The sequence below is a fragment of the Garra rufa genome, chromosome 20 (assembly GCF_049309525.1).
Source record: "Garra rufa chromosome 20, GarRuf1.0, whole genome shotgun sequence".
In the NCBI taxonomy this organism is placed as follows: Eukaryota; Metazoa; Chordata; class Actinopteri; order Cypriniformes; family Cyprinidae; genus Garra; species Garra rufa.
Window position 1 is genome coordinate 23,749,519 of NC_133380.1, and position 11,549 is coordinate 23,761,067.

Below are 11,549 nucleotides of genomic sequence, written 5' to 3' on the forward strand. Positions count from 1 at the left end.
CAAGCTGCATTTTCTTGAATGTGATTCTGGACCACAAAATCAGTCGTAACAGCACAGCACAGACATATAGTCTACAATACATTGTATGGGTCAAAATGACCCTTTTTTTCTTTTATGCCAAAAATGTATTAGGATATTAAGTAAAGATCATGTTCCATGAAGATATTTAGTCAATTTCCTACCATAAATATGACAAAACTTAATTTTTGATTAGTAATTTGCGTTGCTAAGAACTTAATTTAAACAACTTTAAAGGCGATTTTCTCAATATTTTTTTTGCACCCTCAGATTCCAGATTTTCACATTTCAAATGTTGTCCTATCAATGGAAAGCTTATTTATTCAGCTTTCAGATGTATGAATCACCCTTATGACTGGTTTTGTGGTCCAGAAGCACAAATGGTTAATGAAAATAGTTGTGAAAATGAAAGTAGTCTATGTTTTATTCGTAATGTCAATACTGGAAACTATACAAAGTAAGACCAGAAAGTTGAAAACAAAAATGTAGCATATTTTAGTATTTCTATTAGAAAATTATGGCAAAAAGGACGCGGTAATCAAATAATAAATGCATTTTAGTTTTTACTTTTAAAATTCTATAGTTTTATAATGTGAAAATGGGATCTCAAACGTGACCACCGTCGTGGTGTTTCCATCTATTGTGAACATGATTTTAGCCAGTTTAATACTATTAATAGATCTTTGAAATGTTTTATTGCACCACATATGGTAGTAACAGCTGTACGCTAACGTGTTTTACGTGCTTCCTTTCATGTAGCTTCGATCCAGACATCTTTCAAAGGCACAAACTGAAATTAAACAGCTCAGGTCATGTGACTGTTTACACCCGCCATGTAAAAATGTTCACATGGAATCAAGACAGTCCGCACTTTCATTTATAGTTGGAACTTAGGTGTATATACACCGATAACTTTTTAAAACCTTTTAACAAAAAATAAAATTTAGTCACACGTATTACTAGAGGATCTGAATTACTAAAACGCTCAGGGATCTTTAGGTCAAACGAGGCTTAACGTGTCGTTTAAACTCATATTCGCTAGATGGCAGTAGTTTCAATCTTTTCAGATTAGTTTAAGCGGCTCAGCACAAAGTACATTGAACAAACGTGTTCTTGTCAGTCCCTTAGCAAAATTATCTAAATAACAGTATCTGAATCTCAATTAAATATGGGATGTTCTTTAAAGTTTACTTATTTGTGACCCTAGACCACAAAACCAGTCATAAGGGTCCATTTTTGAATACGCTTTCGATTGATGTATGGTTTGTGGACAATAATTAGCTGAGATATACAACAATTTGAAAATGTAGAATCTGAGGGTGCGAACAAATCTAAATACTGAGAAAATCGCCTTTAAATTTGTCCAAGTTCTTAGCAATGCATATTACTAATCAGAAATGAAGTTTTGATATATATACGGTAGGAAATTTCCCAAATATCATAATGGAACAGCGGTGGTATGGGAATTTTGCAGAAACTGTGGTAAAACTTGACGAATGAAGGTGCAATAAAGCCAAGTCAAAATTCAAGTTGAAGAAACCTTTAATGGTGTTGAGTTCCGAGGAGTAAATTCAGTAAAAAAGGAACATTATTACCTCCAGTAACAACAACAGTTCAGAACAATATACATATATTGTTATATACAGTATCATACTATATTAAAATACCAACATTAAATAATAGTACATATATTTGTACTCTCACTTGCTCGGGAGATGCATATCCTCCACCCACCAATATACTGTACCAATATGCTACCTTTACAGTACCATAAAAGTAACCCTATGTATAAACAACATTAATATTTCTAGGTTTTCATGTTGCAGAGGTTTTAGGTTCACCTACACAAGACTTACAGATCAATAGTGAAACAAAAACACTATTTTGTGCACGCTCAGCTCACACTGGCAAAATCAGCATTTTAAAAGTACAACTTAAAACTTGTTTCAGATCAACAAGAAAGGATAGATGCAAAAAATAAACACCAAATCATCCCGCAAACGAACCTTAGTATGAGATTCTATGACTGAAACGTTGTGTGAGGGCAAACAAGGAGGATTCAAGAGTGTCAAGAAGGCCACTATTCAATCAAATTGCAAAGTCCCAGCATATTATACAGACCACTACAATATACAGTCCCTTTCTTTTGGGTTTCTAGAATCCCTTTTTGTCTCTGTTAAGGGTATTTTTAATAATATGAACATGTATATATATATATAATCTATGTTAGGGATATTACAGTAACAAATATAGTACATCATCAAATAAAATTTTGATTTAAAGTTTGATCATTTGATTAAAGAAGACATAAATACAGCATTATCTATTTGGATCATCCAGAAAGTATAACAAGTGTAACACTGGTTGAACTCCTGGCTCCTGTAGGCCGTTTCTGATTTGACTTGGGGGCAGGTTTAGACAATCCAGGATGTCTTATTTTTCTATAATGGTTTCCATTTTGGGGTTAATGAAAGAAAAGCCAGCAAACGCCATCTGGTCCATGGAGTCTATCAGGTTCTTGTCACTTTGAGAGAGACGAGGCTTCTCGCTGAGAAACTCCCGGTCAAAGTTGCTACAGTCATTGGGGGATTTCTGCAAAAAGAAGGAAGAGAGATTTAAGAAAATACTCCTTAAATCACTTTCAAGATTGTTAAAGGGGTCATATCCTACTTCTTTTTTATATCTAGTGTGAACAGTCTGTTGTTAAAAGTGTCTACAGTTAAAATGTTTGGGGTGAGAAAGAAGTCTTCAGTGTCACATGATCCCTCTGGGCCTCTTCGGTCATTTTTGACCGAAAAATTTTATGTTTTGAATTTTTAAAAATCGTAGCTTCATCAGAATGAGATGACACTTGGTGACTTTTGTTGCATTAGCTATGTGAGTACAAAAAAAAATCAGTGACATGAGTTAAAGGGTCAAAAAAAAAATAGTCACACTTGGCTCCTTCGCGGTCAAAAATGACCGACATAGGAAATGAATGGGAAATACGAAAAAATGTGATAATTCAGATAATCTTTTGGTAATACAAGCTACAAATGAGCAACTGTGCTGAAAAGAAGTGTTCAGCAAGCAAGGACTGACACTCTAAAATAACAAAAGTACAGAACTGACACACACGCGCACACACACGCGCGCACACACACACACAGACACACACACAGACACAAAGAAATAAGCAGAAAAACGCAAAACCTGATATTTATCCAATCAAAAAAATATCTAAACCTTGCCAAAATGTATCTTTTAGAATGTCTGAATATATTTCTAAATGCAAAGCCTAATAAAATGAAGAAACAGTAAAAAGAAAAAAACAATAGGAATCCCAAAGCCCCTGTATATATGTATATAGGGAGATACAGGAGTTTACATGGCATTACACAAGTTTTTATTTTTTATGCCACTAGATGGTGCAATTTTCACTTTAAAAAAATGGATTTTAAATGCTTTTACTCTATTTTAATGTGAAATTTTGTATTTATTGAAAAATAATAAATACATAATTAATTAAAAAATATAATATAAAATATAATTCTACTGGGAAAAAATTGCTCATTAAAACTGTATAAATATTGCATAGATTCACAAAAAATGCTCAAAATTCTAAATAATAATTACAAAATATTATTGAACAAAAATGTATTTAATTGATTTTCCTGAAGAAAAAAAAAAGTTACTTTTTAAGGCTTCGGTCACTTTTGACCGCGAGGGAGCCAAGTGTGACCCCTTAATGAGGAGGCCCAGAGGGTTAAAGAGATGAAAATTCTGTCATTAATTACTCCTTCACGTCGTTCCAAACTCGTAAGACCTTCAGTCATCTTCAGAAATCAAATTAAGATGTTTTTGATGAGCACTGTTAACAGGACATTGTTAAAATAGTCCATGTGACAGCAGTGGTTCAAGCATAATGTTATAAAGCTACAAGAATACTTTTTGTGCTCAAACAAAACAAAAATAATGAATTTATTCAGTAATTACTTCGACGCACGTTCACAAGAGTACCACAAACCTTGTCTATGCAGGGTCAGAAAGCTCTCGGATTTCATCAAAAATGTCTTAATTTGTGTTCTGAAGAAGAACGAACAACTTGCGGGTTTGGAACAACATGAGGGTGAGTAATTAATGACTGAATTTTCATTTTTTTTTTGTGAACTATCCCTTTAAGATATCATTCTAATATGAAAAGCATTTCTTAAAACAACTGTAATTATCATCAATGTTCAAAACATTTGTGCTTTTAATATTTTTGACAGCATTTTAAGTGACTTAGAAATGGTTTTGTAAGATTATATATATATATATATATATATATATATATATGTGTGTGTGTGTGTGTGACCCTGGACCACAAAACCAGTCATAAGGGTAAATTTTCTGAAACTGAGATTTTATACATTGACTAAAAGCTGAATAAATAAGCTTACAATTGATGTATGGTTTGTTAGGAAAGCCAATATTTATCCGAGATACAAATATTTAAGAATCTGAGGGTGCAAAAAAATTAAGTACTTAGTAATGCATAATACTAATCAAAAATTATGTTTTCATGTATTTACGGTGAGAAATTTACAAAGTATGTTCATGGAACATGATCTATACTTAATATCCTAATGATTTTTGGCATAAAAGAACTATCACGAAAATCGATAATTTTGACCCATACAATGTATTTTTTGCTATTGCTACAAATATACCTGTACTACTTATGACTGGTTTTGTGGTCCAGGGTCACATATTAGTAAGACAAAATAATAGCGTACCATGACTGGGTGAGTCAAGTTTCTGAATACATCATATGCTCTGATGTAATGTATACTGTGAATCTGACAATCTATTCATCAGTCTGACGCCAGCAACTTAGTAAATAAACCGTCCACTTGGACTGTGGAGGAAGTTTTGATTTCTTAAAGTTACGGCATTTTTTCCATCGTAAATCCAACTCTTATCTCAACAGATTGAGGAAAATTCGATTGCTCACAACATGACACAACCTCGTTAAAAAAGATTTCCTGTTAGTGTAATTTCATCATTAGTGCACACATAAGGCAAAGGTTATTGGTGTATCATTAACTTTTTCACAAGTTTTCAGCCATGAACACTACACTAGCTAAACATTTATGACAGATATTTTGCTACTGCTGTTTGCTTATTGAGTACAGCAATAAGCTATGAAACACAAACAGTCCTTGCTTTGCATTATTTACATATATTTTCACACTTTGAATCATGCAATGAATCAGATTCAATTATTAAATAAAATCATGCAGGCAAAACCTCTCTTAAAGGGATAGTTCACTCGTTCCAAACCCATAAGACCTTGTTCATCCTCAAACACAAATTGAGATATGTACGATGAAATCCGAGAGCTTTCTGACTCTGCATAGACAGCAACGGAACTGACACGTTCAATACCCTGAAAGGTAGTAAGGACATGAGTCATGGTTCTTTTGTGAACGCAAATCGAAGACTGATACGGACACATGAGATCGTTGAATAAAGTTGTTATTTTTGTTTTCTGCGCACACATATAGTATTCTCGTAACTTCATAAAAGTAAAGTTGAACCACTGATGTCACATGGACTATTTTAACAATGTCCTTACTACCTTTCTGAACCTTGAACGTGTCAGTTGCGTTGCTGACTATGGAGGGGTCAGAAAGCTCTCGGATTCGATCATAAATATCTTAATTTGTGTTTCGAAGATGAATGAAAGCTTAATGGGTTGGGTAAGACATGAGGGTGAGTAATTAATGACAGAATTTCCATTTTTGGGTGAACTAAGCAGCTCCGGGTGAATGGCGTAGGACGTCTGCGTTGCGTATGCGCCAGTGAGTTTTGTGAAAACCAACGATATTACTGCGCCTGCTGCGTCCATATTACGGGAGCAAACTTCCTTGACTATTACGCCAGAATGGGAGTGTAGTTCCTAATCTTATCGGCCTAGAAAATCGCAGCTTTACATTTTCCGCTGGTATTAGTACACAATATAAGTACAGAAGAGTCAAGTTTTAAATAGGTCAAATATCGAAACTCGTTGGTAATTTTTGAACGCAATGCTATTGGTCTAATAGGATTCAATGATCTATGCTAAGCTATGCTAAAAGTCATATCGCCAGAACAGGAGAACGGCTGAATGGATTTCAAAGCGGTAAAACTCAACTTATTAACTCAGGGGGAGTTGGAGAATGAGCCTATTTCCAAAAAAAGTGGAGTGTTCCTTTAAATTCTTGTTTCAGCCAGGAAAGCATTTTAAAAATGTCATCTAATATTTAAATTTCATTTTATTTTAGCTTTATATCAACTAACAGGGCTCTAGACTCATTCTACCCACTGGTGTTTGAGACTAACTTTCTCAGTTGGCCGCAGGAGCACATAATTTGGTCGCATTTTTGCTACAACATGGGATGAATCAATGCATGCTGATGAACTTTTATCATAGTTTATAATTATAGTAACAAAAGGGGTTAACAATCAATCTGTTCTTTGTCATAAGTAGTATTATTTGTGAACGGGAGTTCCTCCTTTTGCTATGTTATAAGACGGGCTTCGGATGCTTTCGCTTTCGAATTTGCGATCTTGTCACGTTTTACAAGAAAAGATATTTGTCTGTTTTGCTTTCATCTATACACCTTTCACTTTTTAAGACTAAAACAAAAGATGGATTCATCGTTATTCTTAATTAAAAAACAATGACAAACTAGCTTACATAACGTTTTTTAACAAAAGCAAACTATTATATACACTGACTAATGAATTACAGAACATTTAGCAAACACTAATGAATCAAATAAAGAAAATGAAAAGAAAGCTTCTATAGCGTAACGTGAGGTAAATAGCAAAGATAACAAGCCTTTTCAAAATTAAAACAAAAAGAAAAGTAAAACTAAACTGGCTGTTGGTGACAATGTTTGCATTTTTTTCCCCACAAGAATACCAACCGGCTCACCTTGTCTGGTTTAAGAAGCAGTGTTTTACTTTACTTTAGCTTGAAAACCAAATCCTCCATCCGCCATCATTTCCTCAATATTTGCGGCATTTCACACGCAATGCACACCTTCACGCTCGTGTTGGCGTGGCAAGTATAAACCAGGCTCTACACCTGAAGCACTTGCACTGAAAGCTCCTCTGTTTATGTGATCAGTGAAATCTGACTCAATGCTCACTGCTACAATGTGCTGCGACTCTGGAGTCTAGAGCCCTGACTAAGAAAAAACATTTTTAATAGTAAATTCAAGTCAGAATCCTACCACTTTTGGCTTGAATGGGGGAGACACCTCTCGTTTCTCCAGAGCAGGCCAATTGATTGTCTTGAAGAAGGCATGTCCACGTATATTTCCCACAACACCAAGCCGTCGAGTCGGATCCCGCTCAAATAACTGAAAATGTAAAAGGTACAGATCACAAAAATTTCCCGAAGGATGGTGACTCTATAAAGCATCGGTACTGACAGCGTTCATTCAAATAAATCAGACTCACCTTCTCCAGAAGGTCTTTGGCCTCTTTGGTAATCCATCGTGGGTAGTGAGGTACATCCATGCGGATCGACTCGAACAGCTCATCTTCATCATCACCCTGGAACGGCGACTGGCCTATCAGCATCTCGTAGAGCAGCACACCGAACGACCACCAGTCCACAGAGAAACTGTATTTCTGTCCCAGCAGTATCTCAGGAGCAATATAATCTGGTGTGCCACAGAACGTGGTTGCTCTGTTTTCTCCAAGCATATTCTCTTTGCACATACCAAAGTCTGCAATCTTTATATGTCCATCCTTGTCCAGCATCACATTGTCCAACTTTAAATCTCTGATTAGAGAGAAAAACAGACATGAGGTTCATTTGAGAATTGTAAATGATATGGGAAAAGAGCAACTTTCTGCTAAATGACTTGTATATGATATTAAAATAAATACAAAATTGAAATATAAAAGTGAAAACAGTAATTTTGTGAAATATTACAATACACTACCAGTCAAAAGTTTTTGAACAGTAAGATTTTTTTTTAAAGAAGACTCTTCTGCTTACCAAGCCTGCATTTATTTGATCCGAAGTACAGTAAAAACGGTACCATTCTGAAATAGTTTTACTATTTGAAAACTGTTTTCTATTTGAATATTTTCAAAGCTGAATTTTTTGCATCATTACTCCAGTCACATGATCCTTCAGAAATTATTCTAATATTCTGATTTGCTGCTCAAAAAACACTTATTATTATTATGTTGAAAACAGCTCAGAATTTTTTTTCAGGTTTTTTTTGATGAATAGAAAGTTCAGAAGAACAGAAATCTTCTGTAACATTATAAATGTCTTTATCGTCACTCTTGATAAATTTAAAGCATCCTTGCTAAATAACATTATTCATTTCTATAATGTCTTCCCCAAGCTTTTGAATGGTATAGTGTATAATGTTACAAAAGCTTTTTATTTCAGATAAATGCTGATCTTTGGATCTTTCTATTCATCAAAGAATCCTAAATAAAAGTACTCAACTTGTTTTAAATATAGATAATAATAATAATAAATGTTTCTTGAACAGCAAATCGGCATATTAGAATGATTTCTGAAGGATCATGTGACACTGAAGACTGTAATGATGCAAGAAAGTCAGCTTTCAAATCACAGGTATAAATTACATTTTAAAATATATTCAAATAGAAAAGAGTTATTTTAAATAGTAAAAATGAATCAAAATGTATTTTGGATCAAATAAATGCAGGCTTGGTGAACAGAAGAGACTTCTTTAAAAAAACATAAAAAAACTTTTGACTGGTAGTGTATATTGTTAGAAAATATATTTTAAAATATAAAATATGGCAAAGCAGAATTTTCCACAGCCATTACTTCAGTCTTTAGTGTCACATGATCCTTCAGAAATCATTTTAATATGTTGATGTGGTGCTCAAGATACATTTGCTATTAATATCAATCATAAAAACATTTTTCAGGATGTCTTAATCAACACAAAGTTTAAAAGAACAGCATTTATTTGAAATAATAAAATTATTAAATAATAAATCTCACTGACCCAATTAAAAAAAAAAGAATAAAGTTGCAAAAATCATAAAAAAATAATCAAAATAAAGTTTCTGCAACGAAGAACACTCATTTTACCTGTATATAATTCCTTTAGAGTGGAGGTACTGTAGTCCACAGATGATTTCAGCAGAATAAAACCTGTGACAAGAACCAGAAACTTGAATCATTATTTCTTGATTACGGAAGATAAATATAGATATGCTAGTTTTGAGATTATTTATTCAGAATGAAGGTCACTCACGTAGCTCTGTACAAATCAAAACGCCCCTTATCCTGAATGTGGAACATCAGATCTCCTCCATTCAGATACTCCATCACAAAGAATAAGTGCTCCTATTGATAAACACACAAATCATTATCATTACTGACAGACTGAGGATCGTGAAAATATATTTTTTACCAAAAACGAATGACCAGAGCATATCATTCTAAAGCATATCAATTGAGCCTGTCAAACAAGGAAAAATCAAAGCTGCTGACAAAGCGATTTAACATAGTACTAAGTATTTTATATTTTTCCCCTCAGTACATTCCTGGACTGCACAGACACATTGACAGTAAAGCTGTAAAGTATTTCCTCAAAGTTGTAATTTCAAAATATAGCATGAGATCTCAAACAACCCCTTATTTTGTTTACAACATCCAGTGTCATTCTCATAATGTTTGATGTCAAACTCATTGTCCCTCACGCATGCCAAGCAGGCTGATGTGTTGATCAAATCCCGACAGTCACGGAAACCTAGCATGTGTAACGGGGGGAACGAGTTCTTCAGCATACATTAAGGTAATGATAAAGCTTTGTTCCCGCAATTGGTTCCATTGATGTAACCATTGTTGTACGTCATCTGACAGGAATAGTTTTCACTTTGCCCAACCACATTCCATATTCAGCAGTATCACTAATTCATTTAAAAGGATTAGTACACCCAAAAATGCAAATTCTGTCATTAATTACTCACCTTCATGTTGTTCTTAACCCATAAGAACTCTGTTTGTCTTCGGAATACAAATTATTTTTGCTGAAATTCACGAGCTTTCTGACCCTGCATAGACAGCAACACAACTGACACGTTCAAGGCCAAGAAAGGTCAGGACATTGTTAAAATAGTCCATGTGACATCAAAGGTTCAACCTTAAATTTATCAAGCTACTGGAATACTTTTGTGAGCAAATAAAGCCAAAAATAATGACTTTATTCACAAAAAGTATTCTCATAGCTTCATAAAATTAAGGTTGAACCACTGATGTCACATGGACCATTTTATCGATGTCCTTACTACCTTTCTGGGTCTTTAATGTGTCAGTTGCATTGCTGTCTATGCAGGGTCAGAAAGCTCTTCATAAATATCTGTTCTGAACAGGTTTGGAACGACATGAGGTTGATTTCTTACTATTATCAATGTTAAAAACAGTTGTGCTTTTTATTATTGCATTATAGACATCTTGAATGTCACTTGAATGCGTCTGTGCTGAATAAAAGTATTACCCCAGACTAATGGTAGTGTATGTGTAACACATTATTTGGAAGAAAGCTCACCTTCGACTGAAAGGTACAGTAGAGGTGTGTGAGGAAAGGGTTTTCCCAGGCTAATGCTAACACTCTTTTTTCCACCATCGTGCACTCCACGTCATCGTCCATAAGCACCACATCCTTCTTCAGGGCCTTTACAGCAAAATATTCTCCCCTTCCTTTGAGCTCAGCGAGCAACACCTGACACAACATGGGAGTTGTTTAAAAACCGGACTTCATAATAATACATTGCAGAATTCTATACACACTGTGTTTCTTACCTTTCCAAAGCTGCCTTTGCCCAGCACCTTGTGGAACACGAAGTTGGTTATGGAGATGCGGTGTGCGATGGTGCTGGTGGGAGGGGTAGGGGTCGTATTGTCCCATAGTTTTCCAAACTGAGAGCCCTCCGCTAATACTTGTGAACACAAATATACACCAATGCCCACACATTAATAAATGCAAGGTTATTATAGTTTAATGAAACTTAAACATTTTTGTTATTTCAAATTGGGTCCCACTTTATATTAGGTGGCCTTAACTACTATGTAATTACATCAGAATATCATCAGAAAAATAAGTACAAGCACAGCACTTACTGTGTTAATATTGTATTGCAAAATACTTTTGGTGCTATTGAGGTGGGATACGGTTAAGGTTAGAGGCAGATTTGGTGGTATGGGTAGGTTTAAGGGTGGGTTAAGGCAGCGGTTCCCAATTCCAGTCCTCGCGCCCCACCGCTCTGCACATTATGCATGTCTCTCTTAGTTAACACACCTGATTCAGATAACCAGCTCATTAGAAGTGAGGTCCGTGCAGGAACTGCGATCCGATTGACATGGTCCCTGCAAAGTGTTCATTGCTCCCTGCTCCCTAAGCGGGGGAAATCTGTTTACTATACTTCGAAACATTCATTCACATATTTGCGCTATGCCACCGCATGCAGCATCTTCACACACAGATGAAACTTACTAGAGAAGTGTGACATAA

General features: G+C 34.9%; 1 protein-coding gene across 1 annotated transcript; it reads right to left on the reverse strand.

Moving 5' to 3' along the window:
- Nucleotides 1-1,542: 1,542 nt before the first annotated feature.
- LOC141293762 (protein kinase C delta type-like) lies at nucleotides 1,543-11,235 on the reverse strand. The gene is made up of 7 exons (XM_073825818.1): nucleotides 10,841-11,235; nucleotides 10,587-10,760; nucleotides 9,291-9,382; nucleotides 9,125-9,187; nucleotides 7,492-7,819; nucleotides 7,263-7,391; nucleotides 1,543-2,610 (listed from the first exon to the last, which is right to left on the reverse strand). The coding sequence occupies exons 2-7, from the start codon at nucleotides 10,686-10,688 to the stop codon at nucleotides 2,452-2,454; spliced, it is 873 nt and encodes a 290-aa protein (XP_073681919.1). The 5' UTR covers nucleotides 10,689-10,760; nucleotides 10,841-11,235; the 3' UTR covers nucleotides 1,543-2,451.
- Nucleotides 11,236-11,549: the final 314 nt, after the last annotated feature.